The sequence below is a fragment of the Dreissena polymorpha genome, chromosome 1 (genome assembly GCF_020536995.1).
Source record: "Dreissena polymorpha isolate Duluth1 chromosome 1, UMN_Dpol_1.0, whole genome shotgun sequence".
Classification (NCBI taxonomy): domain Eukaryota; kingdom Metazoa; phylum Mollusca; class Bivalvia; order Myida; family Dreissenidae; genus Dreissena; species Dreissena polymorpha.
The window spans coordinates 98335195-98360774 of record NC_068355.1 but is presented as its reverse complement, the minus strand read 5'-3'; the positions used below and the strand labels follow the sequence as shown (position 1 = coordinate 98360774).

The 25580-nt window shown below is 35.2% G+C and overlaps 1 protein-coding gene across 2 annotated transcripts; it reads right to left on the bottom strand.

Annotated features, from left to right (window-relative positions):
* Positions 1-4763: 4763 nt before the first annotated feature.
* On the bottom strand, positions 4764-25436 carry LOC127841982 (uncharacterized). Of its 2 annotated transcripts, none has more exons than XM_052371239.1 (7): positions 25323-25436; positions 20359-20463; positions 19954-20089; positions 18878-18977; positions 13218-13282; positions 7657-7816; positions 4764-6727 (listed from the first exon to the last, which is right to left on the bottom strand). In XM_052371239.1, the coding sequence occupies exons 2-7, from the start codon at positions 20433-20435 to the stop codon at positions 5025-5027; spliced, it is 2241 nt and encodes a 746-aa protein (XP_052227199.1). In that variant the 5' UTR covers positions 20436-20463; positions 25323-25436; the 3' UTR covers positions 4764-5024. The 2 variants fall into 2 exon arrangements, with proteins under 2 accessions (XP_052227199.1, XP_052227210.1); XM_052371250.1 differs by lacking the exon at positions 25323-25436 and adding an exon at positions 25160-25314.
* Positions 25437-25580: the final 144 nt, after the last annotated feature.

The window sequence follows — 25580 nt, the reverse complement described above, 5'->3', positions numbered from 1 at the left end:
TGAGGCTGCACACGCAGTATATCAATCCTGACACTGAAGATTTGAGGCTGCACACGCAGTATATCAATCCTGGTACTGAAGATTTGAGACTGCATAAGCTGTATATCAATCATGACCCTAAAGATTTAAGGCTGCACAAGCTGCATATCAAGCATGACGCTGACGATTGAAGCTACACAAACTGTTAAATCAATCATGAGGCTGACGATTTGAGACTGCACAAGCTGTATATCAATCATGAGGCTGACGATTTGAGGCTGCACAAGCTGTATATCAATCGAGACGCGGACGATTTGAGGCTACAAAAGCTATCAATCAGGACAACATTAACATTTAAGTATGGAACGCCTCGTCTGCCTCCTGTTGACTATTGATATATCGGAGGTTTCATTGAAATGGTATGGGTTTAAATCATACGATATGTGTTTATAATAGTATGCTGTGTGTTTTTGATGGTATGATGAGGGTTTGTGATGGTATGCTATGTGTTTGTGATGATGTGCTGTGTGTTTGTGATGGTATGCTGTGTATTTGTGATGATATGCTGTGTGTTTGTGATGATCTGCTATGTGTTTGTCATAGTCTGCTGTGTGTCTGTTATGGTATGTTGTGTGTTTGTCATGGAAAGCTATGTGTATGTGATGGTACACTGTGTGTTTGTGATGGTATTCTGTGAGTTTCATTGACATGATGTGGGTTTAAATCAAATGATATGTGTTTATAATAGTATGATGCGTGCTTGCCATAATATGGTGTGTGTTTGTGATGGTATGCTGTGTGTTTGTCATGGTATGCTGTCTTTTGTCATGGCATGCTAGGTGTTTGTAATAGTATGTTGTGTGTTTGTCATGTAATGATGTATGTTCGTCATGGTATGATTTTTGTTCGTCATGGTACGCTGTGATGTTTATCATGGTATGCTGTGTGTTAACCATGGTATGCTGTGTGTTTGTTGTACTATCCTGCAGGTTTATCTAACATGATGTCCTTTTCATTCGCTATGATTTAAGTTGGCGTTATTTTCATTAGGAACATTCGGTTCTTGTCAAAGAATTAATGGTTTCGTCATACGTATGTCCGGCGTTCCGTGCGTCCGTACTTCCGTATGTCCGTGCGCCTCTCTCTTTGTTTTTCGGTCTGTGTTTCTGTATTTTTGTTTATCTGTTTGTGTGTCTGTTGTCCGTCTGTCTGTTGTTTGTTTGTCGGTGTGTCTGTCTTTCTCTCTGTTCCTCCGTCCGCCCGTTTTACCGCCTGTGTGTCTGTCCGTCCGTGAATCCTTATTTTCTTTTGTCGGTCTGTCCGCGAGTCTCGTCTGTTTGTCTGTCTGTTTGTTTTTTGTATGTCTCTCTGTCTGTCCGTATGTCCGTATGCCCATTTGTTCGTGTGTCCGTCCGTGTCTCCTTATTTCCGACTGTCCGTGCATCTGTGATTTCGTCTGCACGTCCGTCCTTTCGTCCGTGTCCGTATATCCGTCTGTCTTTCTTACCGTCTGTCCATGTGTCGGATATAAGGACATCAGGACGGACGTGCGCACTGACATATGGAAAATCAGGACCCATGGACTGAAAGAGGGACAGACAGACGGACGGAATGACGGACGGACAGCCAGACAGCCAGCCAGCCAGCCAGACAGACAGACAGACAGGATGGTTGACAAGCAGGCAGGCAGGCAGACAGACAGGAAGGCAGACTGACAGGAAGGCAGACTGACAAAAAACAGACAGAATGACAAAAGACAGACAGACCTACGGATGGACGGACAGACAGACGAACGGACGGGCACACAAACAGATAGAAAGAAAAACAGACAGACAAACAGACAGACGCATGGATGGACGGAAATACGGACATTCGGATCTACAGACATTCATATGACGTAACCATTAGATCTTTGACAAGAACGGAGTGTTCCGAATGAAAAGAATGCCAACTTACATCATAGCGAATTAAAAGGACATCATGTTAGATAAAGCCGCAGGATAGTACAACAAACACACAGCATACTATGATAAACACACAGCATACCATGACAAACACGCAGCATAAAATGACAAACACACAGCATAAAATGACGAACACACAGCATACATTGACAAACAAACAGCATACCATGACAAACACCTAGCATACCATCACAAACACACAGCATACAATCACATACACACACCATACTGTGGCAAGCACACATCATACTATTATAAGCACATATCATTTGATTTAAACACACATCATGTCAATGAAACTCACAGCATACCATCACAAACACACAGCGTACCATCACAAACACATAGCATACCATGACAAACACGCAGCATACCATGACAAAAACACAGCATTCTATGACAAACACACAGCATACCATGATAAACACCTAGCATACCATGACAAAAGACATCATACCATGACAAACACACAGCATACCATCACAAACACACAGCATACAATCACATACACACACCATACTATGGCAAGCACACAGCATACTATTATAAGCACATATCATTTGGTTTAAACTTTAAACCCACATAATGTCAATTAAACTCACAGCATACCATCACAAAAACACAGCGTACCATCACAAACACATAACATGCATGTCAAACACACAACATACAATGGCAGACACACAGCAGACTATGGCAAACACACATCATATCATCACAAACTCACAACATATCATCACAAACACACAGCATACCATCACAAACCCACAGCATACCATCACAAACACACAGCATAATATGGCAAGCACACAACATACTATTATAAACACATATCATATGATTTAAACCCACAACATTTTAATGAAACCTCCGATATATCAATAGTCAACAGGAGACAGATGATGCGTTCCATATTTATGAGCGACATGGTAAGCGAGATCATTTCTTCATGCATAATATTGACTGCAATTTATTTTACAGCCACACAACATATACATGTGAAGGAGAACGTGTCAAAATCAAATTAACACCATCCATATAAAAAGTCACTCAATGCAAGTTTGCCATCTCCACAATTTAATTAGGAATATAATAGTTGGTTTATGTGTACACCAGACTTAGTGCACGTGCGTGACGTATCGTCCCTAATTAGCTTGTGCGGTCCGCACCAAGTAATCAGGGACGACACTTTCCTCTGAACTGAACTTTCTTTTAGAAGAGACTTTAAACATAAACCCTTAAGAGCGGCAAGTTATTTTCCTGGTTGCTTTTGGGAAGATACATACGGCACATGCATTATGTCCGGATTCATCTCCTTCTTAACGCAGTTAAGACTGCTATACCATGATGTTTCCTTAACCTTTCACAGACTACTGTGTCTCTTTTTTACAGCAATTAAAAAAAATCGTCAGAAATGTTGTCATATCTCGCATTATAATGTTTGAGACATCTTACTATGTTTATATTGCTTTGCTATCTAAGGTTGGTTGAAGTGATTTTGAAGCTTAAGTATACGCTTACTTCTACTTTTAAATGTGATTTTAAACTTTTCTCTTAATTTCTAGCTGTTCCTTTTGTTTTGTTTGTGAAACAAAAGCAAATGTACGATTCTTACACATTTGTTTCAATAAGCTAAATGTTAAAATGTAAGAACATGCGATATTTTAAATGCCAAACCAATTATTTATTGCTTGTTAGAATAATGTATCGCTTTTGTATGCATGGTGATATTTATCAGGGGGGAATGCGTATACGGGAGCTTACTGGGTTAAAGTGAGGTTAGTTGGAACTTATTTCAAAAATGGCGTCGTTTTCGTGTTTTTCCTAAATATTTTTACCCAGTAAGACTGTTGATATTTCTTTAAAATGACTACGCCCCTTTCAGCTCTACAGTGTTTGCGCTTTCCACGGCTGGTTGTTTCAAGATCGTAGATGTCGGGATAAAAGTTATTGAAGGAAAACCGTCCATAAATATGTTGTCTACTTACATGATGTTCGAGAAATTGAATGTGTACATGTCATTTTCTCTTATAACGCACTGTGTTTTCGCACTTGTACGGTAAAATATACCTAAAATCACGATTATTTCATTTTTCCGACGCCTTTTTATCTCTGATAACTAATTTAAAGACAAAAAATTGTGTAACCCCCCATTTTGGAACGGACTTCAAGAAATAAACACAGACTTAATTAAGACTATATCGCAAGTCTTACGAACCAATTTCTGGCTGATAGAGCTACTGTAATGATAATGAGCAGAATATGGATTTAGTTTGAATGTGATTGATGAACATGGTCTTGCAAAAACAACCTTGAGCAACACATATTTATTTCATAAAAATATAAAACACTATTTATACAGAAGCACTTTGAATAAACACAATGAACAAAACAAATAAGACATTATTCATTATTTATACAGAAGCACTTTGAATAAACACAATGAACAAAAAAATAAGACATTATTGCGTGAGTAACTATCACAAATTTTTAAACACGTAAGCAAACGATTGTGCATGATAAAACATAAATGATCACAATTATATACACAAGATCCATATTTTGTTAATAACAACACTGACCTCTATCAAGCTACATACTCATAAGCATTGCTTATATTCATAATATGTGTCTTGTTCTAAGAAAACTGGGCTTAATGCTTGTGCGTAAAGTGCCGTCCCAGATTAGCCTGTGCAGTCCGCACAGGCTAATCAGGGACAACACTTTCCCCTTTTATGGTATTTTTAGTTTGAAGGAAGTCACTTCTTACCGAAAATCAAGTTTAAGTGGAAAGTGTCGTCCCTGATTCTGGGACGGCACTTTACGCACATGCATTATGCCCAGTTTTCTCAGAACAAGACACATATATATTGATCAACTGAAAATATAAATAAATGTTTTTATTAGACACATTTTTTAAATATGAGTAGATTACACTTGTAATTATTGACTTATACCACATACATGATAAACAATATGTGCATTGAAAGCCAAAACTTCTATTTGCCTTTTGTGAAAATGGACTGATCTTTAGGCATGTATAAAGCTGCCAAGTTATTCAAAACTAGGCTTTTGCCAAATTTAAAAATAGTTACATGTTTGTGGCACAGGATTGCAAGGGGTAGACATGGCATAAGCATTCAGGTTGCAGTGGTTCACAATATCCTCGTCCAAGCAGTCTGGCAGAGATGGCAAACTCTTCTTGTACAGTTTTTCTACATTTCCTGTATCAAGGTTCATTCTGTTGTACTTCAAATTCTCGCATGCTTTCAGGGTCTGGTAGGCGATTTCCTTGGTAACCATGTGCGGGTCAATGTTATGCTCACCACTCCTGAACACGGAGTCCTTAAGGCATATTGGAGACAGGAAGGCTGTGTTGTTGAAGCGTTGTGATGTGTTCTCCACTTTAATTTCTGGAGTTTTGATGTTCAAGTTTTCCATGCAGAGTTCTTGGGAGGCATTGAACTCGTGTTCAAGGTTTTCCTGAATTTTCTGAGCTAAAATGAACCTTGGTGATGCCACTCTACTAAAAGCAGATTTAAACGCAAGCTTTTTAGCGCTGGGAAATGGACTATACCTATCTTCATGCTCTTTCAAAAACTTCTTTTCAATTGGAAGGTTGAGCAAATCTGTGTCTTTTGTTATATTCTGTTTCTTTTTGTTGATCATTCTCTTAGCAAATTTACCATTTTCAAAAGGATTGGACACCCTTCGACCAATAATAACAACTGAGTTATCACAAGCCTCCTGTTCCTCTTTAGCATCATCAACACTTTGAGACCTTGGACGGGACAGAATACTTTCATAGGTATGATCCACAGAAGAGTACTCACTGGGGTCACTATGGAAACTATACTGCCTGCTATACGGGCTTCTTCTGACATCGTGTTCTGTATTATTGTCATTTAAATTAGAATCAAGGTCATTGATCACAACATCAGCAAGGTCTCTGTTGTTCAGCTCACTAGCTAGATCAGCTGCGATGCATTCATATGTATGATCAGAATATCCCACAGGAAAGTCTCGTGTCCTTGCTCTTAGTGGGGTGACCATATTCACTGGGGAAGAAACTGTTTTTGAAGAAAGTGGTGAACAAGTCTTGGTCCTTGAGGGCAGCATCAGTCTCTTTTTGTGAAGTGACTTATAAAGGTTTTCTTCTATCTTTGACTGCCTTAGTTTTTCATAAAGTGACATACTGTCATAAGATCGCCTTCTGTTGTTGTAATGTGAAGGACCTTCCACAATCATTTTGTGGACATTCTTGTCATGCAAACCCGATAAAGCATCTTCCGCTTCTTCCCAAAGACTTCCATTTTCTTCCACCGAGCAGTCAAAAATGTCTATTTCATTTTCAAAATGACTGGATGGAACACCGATGTCAGAATGCCGTCTAAAGGAGCTACATTGCTGTGATTCCAACTCCAGAAATCTTTTAGAAAAATTATTTTGTGGAGTATCAAATGTTGGGGCCTTTCTAACACTTGGCTGAACCACTTGGGTATCTAATATTGGGCCCTGTTGAACACTTGGCTGAACCATTTGGGTATCTGATAATGGGGCCTGTCCAACACTTTGCTGAACCACTTGGGTATCTAATATTGGGCCCTGTCTAACACTTGGCTGAACCACTTGGGTATCTAATTTTTGGGCATACCTTACACTTGGCTGAACCACTTTGACTTTTGGTCCATGCCTTGGAACAAAGTAAGATTCTTCAAGGGAGTCTTGGGAATCCTGGCCCTCAGACGTGGAGAATGTGCTGTCATATGCCTCATTAACTGCCCCTGAAACAAGGTTTATTTCAGATAATGGCAAACAATTTACAAGGTGAAACAATACAAAACCTCAATGTATTATAGAAGAGAAGCTCAGATTGCGCCTAATACTAGGTCACAACATAAAACATGAATTGTATACAAGTTCTGCTGTTACTGTTGTCAGCTATTTAACTTTAAACACCTAAATCAACTGAGTATTAAGTATTGATACTCAGTACTGAGTATTGCTTTATTAACTCCTAGAGGGGATATGCAGTACATAAAGACTATAACTTTTGCTACACTACTCTTACAATTATTGCACTTAGCTGATTTTTGCACCTAAATTTTGCCCATCACATTTCACACAAAAATAAAAGATGCATCAACTGGAAATTCCATAATTCTAAAGATCTCAAGGGAAGTTGTTGTTGACATTTGACATAACCAAAATTTGGAGGCAAAAGTTGAATGTGAGGTCGTCAACACATTTATTAGAAAGAAGATGCTTTGAAAAACTCATAACATCAATACCAGTAAACATTATTTCAAAGATGTTATAAGTTCTTAAAAAGAGTAGTAACGGATTGTGGCATATACCTTTGTATTCACATTCTTTTTTTATACATCATTTAGGTATTTGATTTTGTTTAAAATTTCTTTTAAGAAATCAAAATGTACCAGAAATTAGCCAGAAGTGCAAATATTTTTGTAAGGATTTAGGCACTGAACCAGTACAGGAATTGAATTACAGTGGTAAAATGTAAGACAACGATAGAACCTAAATAAAATGCTATTACTTAATGTGAATGAAAAAAATATTACTTTCAATATTGGAAACAATTATAGCGCGCAATATTTCCTAACAGGAGTCAGGAGTCTTTGTTAATAGTTTTGAGCTCTACAACACAAATATTAAAAGTATACAGACTTATAGCTGGTAGAACTTATCTCACCATTCTTGGCCAGTTGTGTCTCGAGGCTTTCTGAGGAGGTGGAGGACTGGTTGTCGGACTGCGATGACTGAGAGCAGTTGCACAAACTTAGGTAAGAGACTGTCTGCACAGAAAGGCAGTGCGAGATAGACTGGCTCCCAGACACAAAGACACTGGATGCCTTTTAGAAGATCAACAATATAATTATTAACTAACGCTGTTTGTAAAAAAGTTCTGCATACCTAGGTTAGAAGTTAAACAAACAACAGGGCATGTAAGGCCCAAATTCGCTCACCTGAGATAACAAGGAGCTGACCTGTTCTGTGCAGCCCAATATATCATGTACACAAATGTTCTGACCAAGTTTCATGAAGAGTGAACTATAAATGTAACTTTTACAGTGCTAACAAGGTTTTACTATAGCTATATAAAGATAAATTCCCCACCCTCTGGCAGCCATGTTTTGCAACAGACTGGAACCATTTTCAAACACATCCAAGATATCATTAAAACAAATGTTATGACCAAGTTTCATAAAGATTGAACAATTAATATGACTTTAAGAGTGTCAACAAGTTTTTACTACAGCCGTATAAGGAAAAATGCCCTGCCTCTCTGGCGGCAAAGTTTTTCATTCAACCAGAACCATTTTCCAAACTCCTCCAAGACATTATTGGGTTAAATCTTCTTATGTTTTATAAAGATCGGACAGTTAATTTGGCCTGTAAAGGGTTAATAACGTTTTACTATAGCAATAAATGAAACAAGAGCACCGCATAATGGGTGCCACGCTCGGCTGCGAAAGCTTGTCTTTTTTTTTTTTGGAGGTCACAGTGACATTGACCTTTGACCTAGTGACCTAAAATGGGTGTGGCGTGTAGAACTCATCATGGTGCATCTACATATGAAGTTTCAAAGTTGTAGGTGGAAGCACTTTGATTTTAGAGGCAATGTAAAGGTTATAGCACGACTCCGGCGGACGGCAGATGGCAGACGACGAGCAGGCTATGACAATACCTCGGGTTTTCTCCGAAAACTGATCCAAGATATCATAAGGACAAATCTTTTGACCAAGTTTCATAACAATCGGAGACAATAAATGAGGTCTCTAGAGTGTAAACAAGGCAAATGTTGACATCCCATGAAGAAAGACAGACAAAAGCGATCACAAAAGCTCACCATGAGCTCATTGTGCTCAGGTGCACTTAAAACACGAGCTGTTCCAAGACAGCGCACTTTACTTTACTTCAGATTTAATAGCATTATGTTCATTTTCTGTAATTCATCTAATGAAATGACTACAATGACATATTTGAAATTACATATCTGCAGTAGTTACATAAGTTATGTAAACTGTTGAATAAATTATCTTTACAAGCATATGACCTACCTTAACATAAAATTACTGACCAATTCCCCCATCCAAACTCAAGAAAGCATTTTTTGAAACTTAGTGATAATGCCTTAACCCAGGTGACCCCAAATACTGATATGCAATCTCACTTTTGGGAATGCAACACTTCAGCAAAACCCTTACAGAAATATTTTGGGCTAAAGTAAACCCATCTTTCAATATGTATTGAATGTTATAAATACTTTAAAAAAAGAATCAGAATGCTAAGTGTTATGATCTTGAATACAAAGTATTTTTTTGATTACTAAAATGCACAGAACAATTAAGCATTACTCGTGCTATTAGCAAAGCTAGCATTATTAAATGAAAACTTGAGAAAAAAACTAGACATTTTATAGAACTAACTAATTGTATGTGCCCCACTAATAAATGTCCATTTACAATATGCATAAAGAAGTTGATTTATGGACACAATTTGACCTTTGCACTCAATGTGTGCCCTTGAACATAAGAGGCTCTTTCTTACGCCTGACACATCATCTGATGATGGTTACTAACTGTGCAAAGGTATTTTATAATTATTTAAGAAAATTGACGTTATGGCTGGAATACCAAATATGCCAAAAAAGTATACATTTAGCATTTGAACTCAACCAAGAAGACATTACATACAGTCCATGTGAAGGTGTATAAAACAAATGTCACATATACCGGTAAATACTAACCCTATCTCAAGAACTGCAACATTGTATAAACAGCATGCAATGTTTGTTTTTATAAGAGAAAAAGTTTGTTATATTTTGTAAAAATAAATCCACATTTTTTGTTAACGAAAATTAAACATCGCAATCTTTTCTGAATACAAAGTTTGCAACTGACTGCAAATCACTTTTTAAAGAGCCACTCCATATTGGGGAAAATGCCCTGCCCATCGGTGGCCATGATTAAAAAACCCAGATTCATTCTCGAAAATAGCTGAGTTATCAATCAAAAGAACAAATTAATAACATGACCAAGTTTCATGAAGATTGGACTATGTGAATTCTAGAGTGTAAACAAGGTTTTACTATAGCCTTTTAAGGAAACCTGCTCCGCCTCATAGCAGCAACATTTTTCAACAATCCAGACCTGTTCTGACTGGTTTCATGAAGTTTGGACTATAAAATTGACTTCAAGAGCTTTCACAAGAATTAAATAAATCCATATAAGGAGAATTGCCCCACCCATTTTATCAACATTTTTCAACAAACTGTAACCTTTGAACTCAGCTGAGATGTCCATGAAAAAATGCTCCTACCAACTGTCATGAAGATCAAACTATAACTGTGACTTCTAGGGTATTTTTCTTCAAGTTAACCTAGTGACCTAGTTTTTTATCCCATCATCAGACGTGCCATTGTCGAAATAAACCACTGTGGAATAAACTTCTCTCTATTTAGGCAGTGCTGAAATATAGATGTCACGCGCGGCGGAGAATGGTCATATTACTCGGAATCAACTATAAAGTAATCATTTTTAGTAAAATCGAATTAGATTCAACAAAACAAACAATTTGATATCAAGATGTAATATATTTTTAACACATAATGCAACTAAAAAAGCAAAAAAACATTATTTACAAATATTAAGTGCGCGTACTCGTGACGTCATTATTAACACGTCATACGACACAATGCATGTTCTTTCACGCTAAAGCTGCAGTTGTTTAGTCTGTTTCTTTTCATTATTTCTTAAAAATCGGGGACGTAGAGGTATGATAAATAGAAAAACAGGTTGGTTACTGATCTTTTTGTAAATGTAATGTATTAGGCTCGGCACGATTAAAATAATGAAACAATGTTTGCTTAAGATAACTTTGGGATTTTCCGTGTAGTTCTATTTTCCTATTCTTTCTTTAAAGAAATAATTTACAACTAAGAAAATTGATGGGATAAATCGAATACTAGGTCGGTGCCGAATAAAGCAAAGTTTATTTTTCTCGGCAGGAAAATCTGAACCACTCGCCTAGGCTCGTGGTTCAGATTTTCTAAGCCTGGCAAAATAAACTTTGCTTTATTCGGCACCGACCTAGTATTCTCTATTTACCTCGTGTTGCCCAAACTCAAACCATAACCCAATCTGACTATATGGGTGGCCAATAGAGTTCTTTAAAACACAGTAAATATTAAAGACGCAAAATTAAGGCACAACTGCAAACAAAAGGATTTCACAAAAGCTCACCATGAGAACTTTGTGGTTCTTATGGCTGAAGTGAGCCAAAAAAGCATCAAACTTAGATTAAGATGTTGATTGATCTTAATTCCTCTGGCAATACAAATGGCAAGAAAACAAAATTTAAGTTGATGCTGTCACTCAATAAAATATATTGGAAATTAGTGATATTTGACTGCAGAGATTGATTATCAAGACTAACTATTTTTGGTGCGGGCAAACAATTGACGTAAAAATGAACCATAAGCGTTCATTTTGATTTTTAACTTTATTGATATTCCATACAAACTATCCTTTATTTTAATTGTTGTAAAGCATATAAATGGTGTGTTCCGCTCAGCCATTAACATAGTAATATAAGCTAGTCGATTTGATGTACAACATATTAACAATTTCCAGAATATGTTTCAGTTAAAATGTAAACAAGGGACAAAATTGTCACAAAACCAGGTTTTCATTGTGAAAAAAAAATCTGATAAAGGGAGAAAACTCAAACTGAACTTTTGAAATGACCAAAAAAAATTAACCCCCTTTGTAAGTTTTTTTGTTTTTTTTTAATCTATTTTTAGTCGTGGCGACCTTGACATTGGAGATATTGACGTGATTCTTTCGTGGGACACACCGTCCCATGATGGTGAACAAATGTGCCAAATGATTTTAAAATCTCACAATGAATGACATAGTTATGGCCAGGACAAGCTCATTTATGGCCATTTTTGACCTTTGAACTCAAAGTGTGACCTTGACCTTGGAGATATCGACGTAATTATTTCGCGCGACACACCGTCCAATGATGGTGAACAAATGTGCCAAATGATTTTAAAATCTGACGATGAACGACATAGTTATGGCTCGGACAAGCTCATTTATGGCCATTTTTGACCTTTGAACTCAAAGTGTGACCTTGATCTTGGAGATATCGACGTAATTATTTCGCGCGACACACCGTCCAATAATGGTGAACAAATGTGCCAAATGATTTTAAAATCTGACAATGAACGACATAGTTATGGCCCGGACAAGCTTATTCCGCCAGCCCGCCAGCCCGCCAGCCAGCCAGCCCGCCAGCCAGCCAGCCCGCCCGCATTCGCCAATCTAATAACCAGTTTTTTCCTTCGGAAAACCTGGTTAAATATCTTTAAACCTTTTTTTTTCAAAACAAAAATAAACAAGGGCTGTTTGTAAAACATGCATGCCCCCCATATGGGCTGTCAGTTGTAGTGGCAGCCATTGTGTGATTACGTTTTTTGTCACTGTGACCTTGACCTTTGACCTAGTGACCTGAAAATCAATAGGGGTCATCTGCCAGTCATGATCAATGTCCCTATGAAGTTTCATGATCCTAGGCAAAAGCATTCTTGAGTTATCATCCGGAAACCATTTTACTGTTTCATGTCACTGTGACCTTGACCTTTGACCTAGTGACCTGAAAATCGATAGGGGTCATCTGCCAGTCATGAGCAATGTACCTATGAAGTTTCATGATCCTAGGCGTAAGTATTGTTGAGTTATCTTCCGGACACCATTTTACTATTTCGAGTCACTGTGACCTTGACCTTTGACCTAGTGACCCGAAAATCAATAGGGGTCATCTGCCAGTCATGATCAATGTACCTATGAAGTTTAATGAACCTAGGCATAAGCGTTCTAAAGTTATCATCCGAAAACCATCTGGTGGGGATGGAGACCCCACGACACCAGTACATAATATAATCTGCAAAATAGGTCCTAAACTGCATCCAAGAACGATTCATTGTGACCTTGACCTTTCACCTGGTGACCTCAAAATCAATAGGGGTCATTTGCCAGTCATGATCTATGTACCTATGAAGTTTCATGATCCTAGGTGTAAGTGATCTTGAGTTATCATCCGGAAACCATCTGGTGGACGGACGGACATAAGAACGGACGGACCGACATGTGCAAAACAATATACCCCCTCTTCTTCGAAGGGGGGCATAATGAAAATATGTAAAAAGTATACATATTTCTCGATAATCTCTCCGATAGTACATACCTCAATAACAGTCTGAAGTGACTCATCAAAGAAACCTTGCTCATTGCACACAGATGCCTCTTGAACTGTCAATCAAAACAACGCTGTCAGACACATAAAATATTTAATTAATGTGATTGTTGATCAGCCAATGAACAACAATTTGTAGTTTGGGGTTCTATGATAAAATTTAGTAACAACTGAATGTTTAGTTCACAGCAATAAAACATTCATGATCAATATATTCCTAACATAAAGGACAAATACAATATTTCACACAAATGAATATAGTTTCTATAATTAACTTATTCTTGCGAATGGTGATTGGCAATTCTACTTATTCACAAAATGTATTGTAAATTAGTAATTGTTTCAGAAGAATTAAATAACAAGAGGGCCATGATGGCCTTGTATCGCTCCACTGCTGAAAAGAAGGCTGAAACAAAGTTTCTCGGCATGTGCAAATACTTAAATATAGGCCCTATTTAAGCACATGTACACTTTTGTGACCCCCTGGGCTGGGTCAAATTTAACCACAGGGGCATAATTTGAGCAAACTTTGTAGAGGACCACTATATCTCACTACATACAAAATGTGGTAGCCCTAGGTCCTAGAGTTAAGGACAAGAATATTTTAAAAGTTTTCACAAAATAAGCAAGATATAAGCATATATAATGTTCAATTGTGTGACCCGCGGGTCAGGGTCAAATTTGACCCAAAGGGCATAATTTGAACAAACTTGGTAGAGGACTATAAGATGTTACTGCATACCAAATTTTGTAGCCATAGTCCGAATGGTTTTCAACAAGAAGATTTTTTAAAGATTTCACAAAATAGGCGCTTTATAAGTTTATTCAATTTTGTGACCCCCCGGGGCAGGGTCAAAGTTGACCCCAGGGGCATTATTTGAACAAATTTGGTAGAGGTTTATTAGATGTCACTACATACCAAATTTGGTAGCCCTAGGCCCAATGGTTATGGACAAGAAGATTTTTAAAGTTTTCACAAAATAGGCCCCATATAAGCGTATGTTCAGTTTTGTGACCCCCGGGGCAGGGTCAAATTTGACCCAAGGAGCATAATTTGAATAAACTTGGTAGAGAACTATTAGATGTCGCTACATACCAAATTTGGTAGCCCTATGCCTTATGGTTAAGGACAAAAAGATTTTTAAAGTTTTCACAAAAAAGGCACTATATAAGCATATAATCGATTTTGTGGCCCCAAGGACAGGGTCAATTTTGACCCCTGGGACATAATTTGAACAAACTAAGTAGAGGACTATACAATGTCACTACATACCAAATGTGTAGGCCTAGGCCTAATGGTTATGGACAAGAGATTTTTTAAATTTTTCACAAAATAGGGATTATATAAGCATAAGTTCAATTTTGTGACCCCCCAGGGCAGGGTTAAATTTGACCCCAGGGATAAAATTTGAACAAATTTGGTAGAGGACTATTAGATGTCACTACATACCAAATTTGATAGCCCTAGGCCGCATGGTTATGGACAAAAATATTTTTGAAGTTTTCACAAAATAGGCCTTATATAAGCATATGTTCAATTGTGTGACCCCCTGGGGCAGGGACAAATTTGACCCCAGGGGCATAATTTGAACAAACTTGGTAGAGAACTATAAGATGTCACTACATACCAAAATTTGGTAGGCCTAGGCCCAATGGTTATGGACAAAAAGATTTTGACAGTTTTCACAAAATAAGCCCTTTATAAGCATTTATTCAATTTTGTGACCCCCGGGGCAGGGTCAAATTTGACCACAGGGGCATAATTTGAACAAACTAAGAAGAGAACTATTTCATGTCACTACATACCAAATTTGGTAGCCCTATGCCCTACAGTTATGGACAGAAAGATTTTTTTAAGTTTTCACAAAAAAGGCCTTATATAAGCATATGTTCAATTTTGTGACCCTTGGGGCAGGGTCAAACTTGACCCCAGGGGCATAATTTGATCAAACTTGGTAGAGAACTATTTCATGTCACTACATACCAAATTTGGTAGCCCTAGCCCCAATGGTTATGGACGAGAAGATTTGTAAAGTTTTCACAAAATTGACCCTATATAAGCATACAGTCAATCTTGTGGATGCGACCACTTGTATTAAGCGACCTTTGTCTTATGCGACCATTTTGAAATCCCACGGAGCTTTTTCGCTATATAATGATATTGTATTAAGCGACTTTTGTCTTACGCGACCAGCGACCGCTGATTTGTGTGTATTTTGATGTCCGAATCTTGTATTAAGCGACCACTAGGAGGTTAAAGTGGTTAATCTATCGATCTTTCAGGGACAAATCCGTGTTAATTGTTTATCTAAGCCGATAAGATGTACTGTTACACCTCTGCTTTGTTTTCACAACCATTATGATTATGCTTTGTCTCGTTGACCGGTTCTGACCGGTATTGTTGTAGACTGCGTATTAATTTATTGAGTTGAATAATAGGGGAACGTATTGCGCACAGTCTACAGCTTAAATAGTTTACTATGTGGATCGTTAAGAGACAATGCCGATTTTTCTCGAGTATAGATAACAGGTGCAGAAACAATGCACTGTACGCGACAAACATTTCCTGAGAAGTGCGGAAAATAAACTATTAATCGGCAACATCTGTCGAAATCCGTACATTACCAATTTGTAATAATGCTAATTAGTAGATATTTGTAAGCCAATCACATTGTTATTAACTTAATAAATTTTCCAACCAGGTCTGATTGTTTGTTTTCAATTGACGTGTTTTAATTTTTTCAGCTCATTATGTATCATAATCGAGTTAGATTTCCTTAAGCGTACATGCAGAAATTAAAATGTCAAAACAAAAAGTGTTAACGTTGAACGAGAAAATTCGGGTTTTGGAATTGTCAAAGAGTATAAGTGCACGTAAAATCGCAGACGAGATTGGAGTCTGAAAAACCCAAATTCAGAACATTCTTAAGCGTAAAGCCGAGGTGCTTGAAGACGTGGAAAATAATGTGTCAGGTGAAAAAAAATGCGCAATATAGAAACGGAAAGAGAAATACATGTGATAATATATCATAGCTTTTGGCTTCTGACATTTATTTCTAGTTTTAGCTGTACACATGTATATATAGACTGTTACACATTTTTAGCAAAATTCTTTGTTCTTAGGAAAAATATTTCCTTGTCTATGTTGTTTTTGCAAATAAATATGTACACACAATTGATTTATAATAAATGATAATTTATAATAAGTGAAAAATAAAACACATTATAAGTAAAATATTGTTTATGTATTGTGTTTATATTCATTTTATTATAAAAGTTAAAATCATTGTGGATAAAAGAGATAATCCTTCATATAGATTAAAATTGAGGGTAAGCATTCTTCCAGAATGGCCTTTTGTATTCAAAGACCGTTTTATTAAGAGACCACTTTTGATTACTCCCTTGAGTGGTCTCTTAATACAAGATTGACTGTATGTTCAATTTTGTGACCCCAGGGGCAGGGTCAAATTTGACCCCAGGGGCATAATTTGAATAAACTTGGTAGAGAACTATTAGATGTCGCTACATACCAAATTTGGTAGCCCTATGCCTTATGGTTAAGGACAAAAAGATTTTTAAAGTTTTCACAAAAAAGGCACTATATAAGCATATAATCGATTTTGTGGCCCCAAGGACAGGGTCAATTTTGACCCCTGGGACATAATTTGAACAAACTAAGTAGAGGACTATACAATGTCACTACATACCAAATGTGTACGCCTAGGCCTAATGGTTATGGACAAGAGATTTTTTAAATTTTTCACAAAATAGGGATTATATAAGCATAAGTTCAATTTTGTGACCCCCCAGGGCAGGGTCAAATTTGACCCCAGGGATAAAATTTGAACAAATTTGGTAGAGGACTATTAGATGTCACTACATACCAAATTTGATAGCCCTAGGCCGCATGGTTATGGACAAAAATATTTTTGAAGTTTTCACAAAATAGGCCTTATATAAGCATATGTTCAATTGTGTGACCCCCTGGGGCAGGAACAAATTTGACCCCAGGGGCATAATTTGAACAAACTTGGTAGAGAACTATAAGATGTCACTACATACCAAATTTGGTAGCCCTAGGCCCAATGGTTATGGACAAAAAGATTTTGACAGTTTTCACAAAATAAGCCCTTTATAAGCATTTATTCAATTTTGTGACCCCCGGGGCAGGGTCAAATTTGACCCCAGGGGCATAATTTGAACAAACTAAGAAGAGAACTATTTCATGTCACTACATACCAAATTTGGTAGCCCTATGCCTTACAGTTATGGACAGAAAGATTTTTTTAAGTTTTCACAAAAAAGGCCTTATATAAGCATATGTTCAATTTTGTGACCCTTGGGGCAGGGTCAAACTTGACCCCAGGGGCATAATTTGATCAAACTTGGTAGAGAACTATAAGATGTCACTACATACCAAATTTGGTAGCCCTAGGCCCAATGGTTATGGACAAAAAGATTTTGATAGTTTTCACAAAATAAGCCCTTTATAAGCATTTATTCAATTTTGTGACCCCAGGGGCATAATTTGAACAAACTAAGAAGAGAACTATTTCATGTCACTACTTACCAAATTTGGTAGTCCTATGCCATACGGTTATGGACAGAAAGATTTTTTAAGTTTTCACAAAAAAGGCCTTATATAAGCATATGTTCAATTTTGTGACCCTTGGGGCAGGGTCAAACTTGACCCCAGGGGCATAATTTGAACAAACTTGGTAGAGGACTATAAGATGTCACTACATACCAAATTTGGTAGCCCTAGCCCCAATGGTTATGGACGAGAAGATTTGTTAAGTTTTCACAAAATAGACCCTATATAAGCATATGTTCAATTTTGTGACCCCAGGGGCAGGGTCAAATTTGACCCCAGGGGCATAATTTGAATAAACTTGGTAGAGAACTATTAGATGTCTCTACATACCAAATTTGATAGCCCTAGGCCCAATGGTTATGGACGAAAGGATTTTTAAAGTTTTCACAAAATAGGCCTTATATAAGCAAATTTTCAATTTTGTGACCCCCGGGGCATAATTTGAACACATTTGAAAGAGGTTCACCCCAGGAACATTCCTGAGAAATTTTATCAGAATTGGACCAGTAGTTTAGGAGAAGAAGATGTTTAAAGGAAAAGTTAACGCACAGACGCACAGACGGACGCACGCACCATGGACACAGGACCATGACAAAAGCCCTGCTGGCCTTTGGCCAGTGGAGCTAAAAATTGAATGCTAATGCATGGTATGAAATTAAAACACCAGTGTTATATATATAGCCACTAATCATAACTCCCAACTTGTCTGTGTTAATTAGATAAAGGTATTTTTACATTTTCCTAGACGACCAGGCAAATATTATGTAATTAAAATAAGACTTTTTGTTTTCAAATGAGGTCATCTAATTAACACTGGCACTTCTGTATGTTTTTGTCTATGACAGATCTGTAATAAAAATTGTGTTCATTGTTTTAATAACAAAGATTTACAGGTGTCAAGTTTTAAATTGAGTATTATTACACGTATTATTAATGAAACCAATCTATTGAGTTTAGAACCATTGAGAGGTATTTAAATGTAATTCTAACAATTGAGTAGCTAAATCTTGTTTGCAATTAATTAACCTACAAGCAAGTGATAAAATTAAGACCAAACCTTTGATTTCTGGAGCCTTGGGTGATGACAGAACTTGGTAAGCGTCGTCATTATTGTTAGGTTCACAAGGGGAAGATGCTGACACTGATGTATTATTTTCCTACAATAGTAACATACCCAACCACTCTGTTCTGAAGAATATGTTAAGAATATGTTTATTGAAAACATATTCCCGGTAGAAAACAATCGAAGGCTGAAAACTAGCCATTAATAACCTATTAATTTATTACACAATTAAGACTTCTTCACTAATTAAAAATGTAGATATTAAAAACATATTTGCTGCCAAAAAATTTTTTGAACAAGGAAAATTGTTGAATTGATATCCCTCGACACATACTACTACATTTTGTTAAGGGAAAGGTGCAAATCCCTTGATGTACAGTACGGTATAATCCTTAAAAGATTAATTAAATGTAGGCTTATTGTTTTTAGTATTCTCATTTACATCTATACATCAATTAAGTTTCATGTTGAAATATTGTAGTGTGTCTGAGATATAGCCCTGAAAAATTACATCATACAAAAACAACAAAGTGAAAGAACTCTTATTTAAGAAAGTGAAGGGTTATGGTTCCTGTGCCAGGCATTTCTCCTCATTGATTTCTATACACCCATGAAGTTTAAAGTTGAAATCTTGTATTGTATCAGAGATATAGCCCTAAAAATTAACATCCTAAAAACAACACCTCTTATTTAATATAGTTAAGGATGATAGTAATAGTAATAGTAATACACCCATGAAGTTTTGTGTTTAATCTTGTATTGTATCAGAGAAGTTTCATGTTGATATCTTAGTTAGTTTTTGAGCTATAGCCCTGAAAAGCTCGTGACAGACTTTGGTGGGAGATATACACAAATGTAATTAAATGGCTAACTTCAAACTTGTTTGTCATATAATAAGAGGTTGCATGTTCATGTCCAAGTTACAATAATGACTAAGTTTTATTTTTATACTGATTTTTTTTAAATAAACATAACTATTTGATTTTCTTTAATGGTGATGTTGTTGTTTTTTCTAAACAGATGAATTGTTTAAGTAAAGATGTTTGTAATGCAAAGCTGACTGTACAAACCTCACAAAGTGATAATTTTCGCACATAATCTACTTGTTTTGAGAAAGAGAGGGGTCCTTGAACTATATGCCTTTTCCGGAACTTCTCAAAGTACTTCTGTTGCAGCTCTTTCTCTGATAGGCTCCTTTTGCATCGCCTAAACAATCGATTGAAATAAGAAGACATACCGAGACACTATGCATTTTCTTCTAAGAAAGCATTAAACTATGTCATATAAAGACAACAGTGTTGATTAAATCTTTTTCATTTAGAGAAAAATATAAACAATGACTTGAATGTTTGCAAACTAAAAAACAATGCCAACATTAAGCTTAAACACTGAAATTATTGAAATAGTACCCCGGTAGAAAATTATGACATCAAAAGGTAAGAACATCATGAATGTATTAAAATCTGTTTACATACAGGCATCCGACAACTATGGACACTAAGGAAAGGCCAAAGGCTATGCCAATGATAACATTATTGTACACCAGATCCATCTAACGCTAGGACGCTTCTGTCTTGGAACTGAAAATAGAAATGGCCTAGATCAACATTTCCTTATTGGACCCCTCCCCTCAAAACAGCTAATTATCCAGAGTAAATTTGCATAAATAAGATACAGATAAATGAAAACAAATTAATTGTGTATTGATTTATGTAAACATATCCTAAACAACAAGCTTTTCAGTTATTGCAACAAACTTTGCGCACAGCTAAATAGGTATCAATATGAAAGTGTTATGATTAATGTTTTCAAACTTGTAAATATAATGATATACTCAAGTTAGGCATTTGATAACCTAAGAAGTCCCAAAATTGTCAAGTATGTCACGCTATGGCATAATAAAATGTATTTTTTCAATACTATTATAACATTTAACAAGAATATTGTTCTTAAAGTAGGTGACTTTTTGTGTACCTTATATGTTATGGCAAGGCCTTGTATGCCACCATTAACATAATTATTTTGATAAAATTCCAAGAAATAAAACAATCTACATGTATTATGCTTTAATTTTTTTATTTCTTTTCAAAATAAAAACAGCTACTTGTTTCCTTCCTTATAAACTACCCGTAAAAGGTACTTACCCAATTGAGGTAAAACTACAAAATTCCCAATTGCTGTCTAAAAACTTTCCAAACGTAAGAAAATTTGCATAAATTTTATACCAGAAGTGTTTTTTATGCAAGTAAACAAATAAAATTAACACAGAAACTTAACATTTCTAGAAAAATGCATGTAAATGAATATTTGGATTGATTTGTCCAATTTATATGAGCAATTAAAAGACCCATAATTCCCTATCTGAAGATTTCAAAAGGTGAATTTTCCAAGTTACAGGGGTTTTTGCACTTATTTTTCTCAATTTGGTACTGTACAGGCGCTAATTACCGATTTGTCAAGCAAATCGCTCAAAAAAATATGTGGCTGGGAATGCGATTTTGACTATTCTGGTCAAAATGACTTTTTCAGTTAAGCATATATTATGAAAGTGCTACATCTTAATAATCAAAATCCGAAATTTGAGCATCCAATTCCTAAAAATGACAAATTTATGCCAGTTTTTGTGTATCATGTCACAAACGCCTAATCACGCTGTTTTGTATGAAATGACGTTTCAATTCAATGGGTATCATTTCATGTTATGCTGATCAGTTTGTGTTGATTCTTACTCCATTGCTTTCGCAAATGTCGATGAACATAACTAATTACAAAGTACAGAATTAATATCAGAATTATAAACCATTAAAATTATGGTTGCCATGGACACAAGTGTTTTTTTTCATATTTATTACCATTTTAAATAATTTAAGACGACAATTAACAGCAAAAACAACAAAATAAGTTCTGGACAGATATGAAACATTGTAAACATATTCATAATATTAAAAATGTATGCACATTTTCTGGAAATAGGCTGTATTCAGAAATTGAACATTTTGTATAGCTTCAAACTTGACACAAAAAAGGAATAACTGCTCATGATACAATTTGTGTTATGCATCTATACTGCCATATATATATTTTTTTTCACTTTTCTTTTGTTTATTGTTCAACGCTAGATCAAATTAATACAACATTACTTAAGTTAACAGTTGCTATGGAAACAGTAAATTGTCAATAGCATATACATGATATTTGTTATCAACAATGTATTTATAGTCAATATATTGTCAAACTTAGCATAACTGTAGATAGAAAGCAAATCCACTCATTGCATAAGGGGTTCGAAAACATGCTTTTCAACTAAAACAAAATTAAAGCAATAAGCACTACATATTTAATGTCACACATCACCATAGATTGAACGTCTTTGCACAACAAAATGTGTGTTTACTGGTAAAAATATAATATACACATAATTACATTTACATCACATTATCTTGATGTCAATATGACCTACAACTTGCTGATATTTTTAGAATACAAACTAGGCATGCAATACAGTGTATTTATTTTTATGTAAAGAATATTTTATAGTGAATATCACTATGAGAGAGTTAATTATCATTAATCATAAAATAGAGTCAATGTATTTGACTTAGTGTGCAGAATAAACAAAAATGTATACATGAAAGTACATTATATTCCATTATGATTGAAATACTGTTACTTGCTTACTATGTTTTCTTATGGATAACAGAGTGATTAAAAACATCAAAAGATACGCAAAGTTGATTTTAGGTACTACAAAATCTGCAAATCAATCAAAATTTATTTGTGTTATTCCTTGATAAAAATTGTCTGGAATAAAAAAATATATGTTAAAAAAAGTCAATCACAACACACTATGAACACAATATATTGTCCATATTATCATCCACACAATGTCCAAATTGACAGTAAGATGGAAACTTGGTAAGCTTAGGTTGCACCAGCATTGGAAAACTTCATATTTGAAGATCTGCAATAATAAAAAATATATAAATGACTTGATTCCTTAATAGCAACCTTCTACAAACATGTAAAAAAATACATCACACAATGGAGACCACCTACATGTCCACAATTTATTGCAATTAAAATCAATATGATATGCAATCTTTTTCTCCATTAATATTTTTCTTTTCAAACTTGATTTTTGTCAAAAAAAACACAAACAATTATTAATCAATTTTTATTTCGAATTCAAATATTCTTGCTTCGTTCAAAATTCACTCTGATCCTTCCAAATATGCACAGAGAACAGAGCATAGCAAATGTTCTAAATTAAAACATTAATATAAAGTATAATGCTTTTAAATTACTCGATCGATCATATGTGTATTTAATACATGTATTGTATTAGTTATGTAATTAATACAATTTTGTATGAAATTATTTATAAATTAATTACTAATTATATGATCAATTGTTGTCACCATAGTATTGAAAACAAGGATTACCTAGCTGGTTACATGCTAATCTCTTCCTTGGCATTACTGCTTCATCAGGAGCATAATCTGTTGTCCATCCTGTAACATAAAACATTCTTCAAAAACATATTTCTGTGTTTTTAACAAAAGATCCTAATAACTTTGCATAGGAGAATCTTTTTTTAATTACATGATGCTAAACACATATAAGGTAAAAATGAAGAGTTCAAGTAATATGATACCTGATAATAATGAGCACTTGTTTTGGTGTTGGCACTTTTTGGTTTGCTTGATCTTATTTTTTAGCTGAAACACATGACCGATAGGATGCAGTGCAAGAAAACAATTAATAAATTTTCTATTTCATCATGAGCACAACCATTAATATGGACATCCACAACTTAAAATTCTGACAAGAATAGAAACATTAAAACTTATACTTTAAAACATCATCAAATAGAATAAATCACCTTGCTGACAATGTCATTGTGTTGTCACATAACGAATGAAATGCTATTGCTTACATGACATCCAGGGATTGCTTAGAAATTTGCAAAATAAATTTTATTATACAACCCTTTTTTATTCACAATGTGTCTGCTGTCAACTGATCAACTTTTAAACAATCAATCGTTAATTACATAAAATCGAATGGAAAGAAGAATACATGCACAAAGCATTATCAGCAAAATGTTATTACTGTCATTACAGGAAAGTTCAACAACAAAAGATCAAATAAAAAGTTTGTTACATGTTGACAACTTTTGCCCAGTTTTGGGTAAAACAGAGAAAGAAATATTGTCTTGAATCTTCATTTTGACAGCCAAAACGACTCATACAGACACCGTGATTGTTTCAATAGATTAATTATACATTAAAATTCCATCCACACACACTTTTATATTGGTTGAAAAAAAAAAACACTGAAAAACTAAGAAAAACCTACCTTGACACACGCAGAAATTTTATCCGAAAATTAGCATTTGCCAAAACCCATCACCAAATCTACCCTACTGTATTCATTGTTATATAAGCTGAGGTTAATTTAAACCATAAAACATAAAAATAAAACGGTAAATTTTAATTCCCGCAATCAACAATCTTGCTTTAGGTTTTACTTTAAAATAAAACTATTGTAAATTGCCAAAATATTGGTTGACAAAGTACGCGAAACAGTAGTCACAACTTAGTCGTTATTCTCGGAAACGACGTCATCTGAGCGCCGGAATAGTCAAAATCGCGTTCCCAGCCACATATTTAACACATTTTATAGCAATAGCAACATATTAAAAAAAGGAATTCAATATTTTTAAATTCAACATGTATATCAAATTTAATAAGATAAGATAAAAAGATAAGATAAGATATATTTTGAGTCAGCAATACATAAATAGACAACATAAGCCATTAAGGCTTTTGAACAGACTATATTAACATGTGTATATAGATCTACATTTTAATGGGATTTGTTAACAGATTTTATTATTTTACCAACAAATCTTCAATGTTTTGAATAATTAATTATAACAGCAAGTAGATCTAAATAAGTTGCATAAAAATATTTTCTTCCCCAGAACTCAAACCATAAACTTCTGGAAGCAAAGAATAATGGTGCTACCATTGTGACAGGCAGGTTTTAGCATTTATTAGGAATACTCAATAGATTAATCAAATTATGGTGGATAAGCTTACAAAGGCTTTAAAAGTTTATTATTTTTGAGATATTTCACATTGATCATCCAATGATAATCAACCAATCATTTAGACATGTTTCCTAGGCAGGAGTGTTGTTTTGATCATTTCACATAATGTGAATATTCTTTTTTGAATCCTTAAAAATATTTGTGAAAAATCGGCATCTTACCAAACTGTCCATTTCAGATCTAGTCTAATGTGTAAACAATACACCGTTTATCCGAAAAATAGCCCACATGCATTCAACATCAAGTGGTTCACGTTAGTCTTGAACCTATATGTTAAAAATACTATAGGAGCCTCAAAATAAACTCTTTTTTTAATTATTTTACCTTCACCATCAATAAATCACAAAATTATAGGCGCTCGCACTGCTGTTTCCGCTACGAAATGCTCGAGAAATCAGCTTACGAACTTCCCGCCATAACGTCAGAAGTGATGCACACAATGAACATAATCAGTTGCTATTAATAACCGTCAATAATATGAGCGCAAGCGAAAAACTAATCATTATTGTTTAAAACAATCGTTATTGGGTTCAATAGGAGTCTAATGAAATGAATTTGAATTCTCAAAGTCCTGCTGTGCAT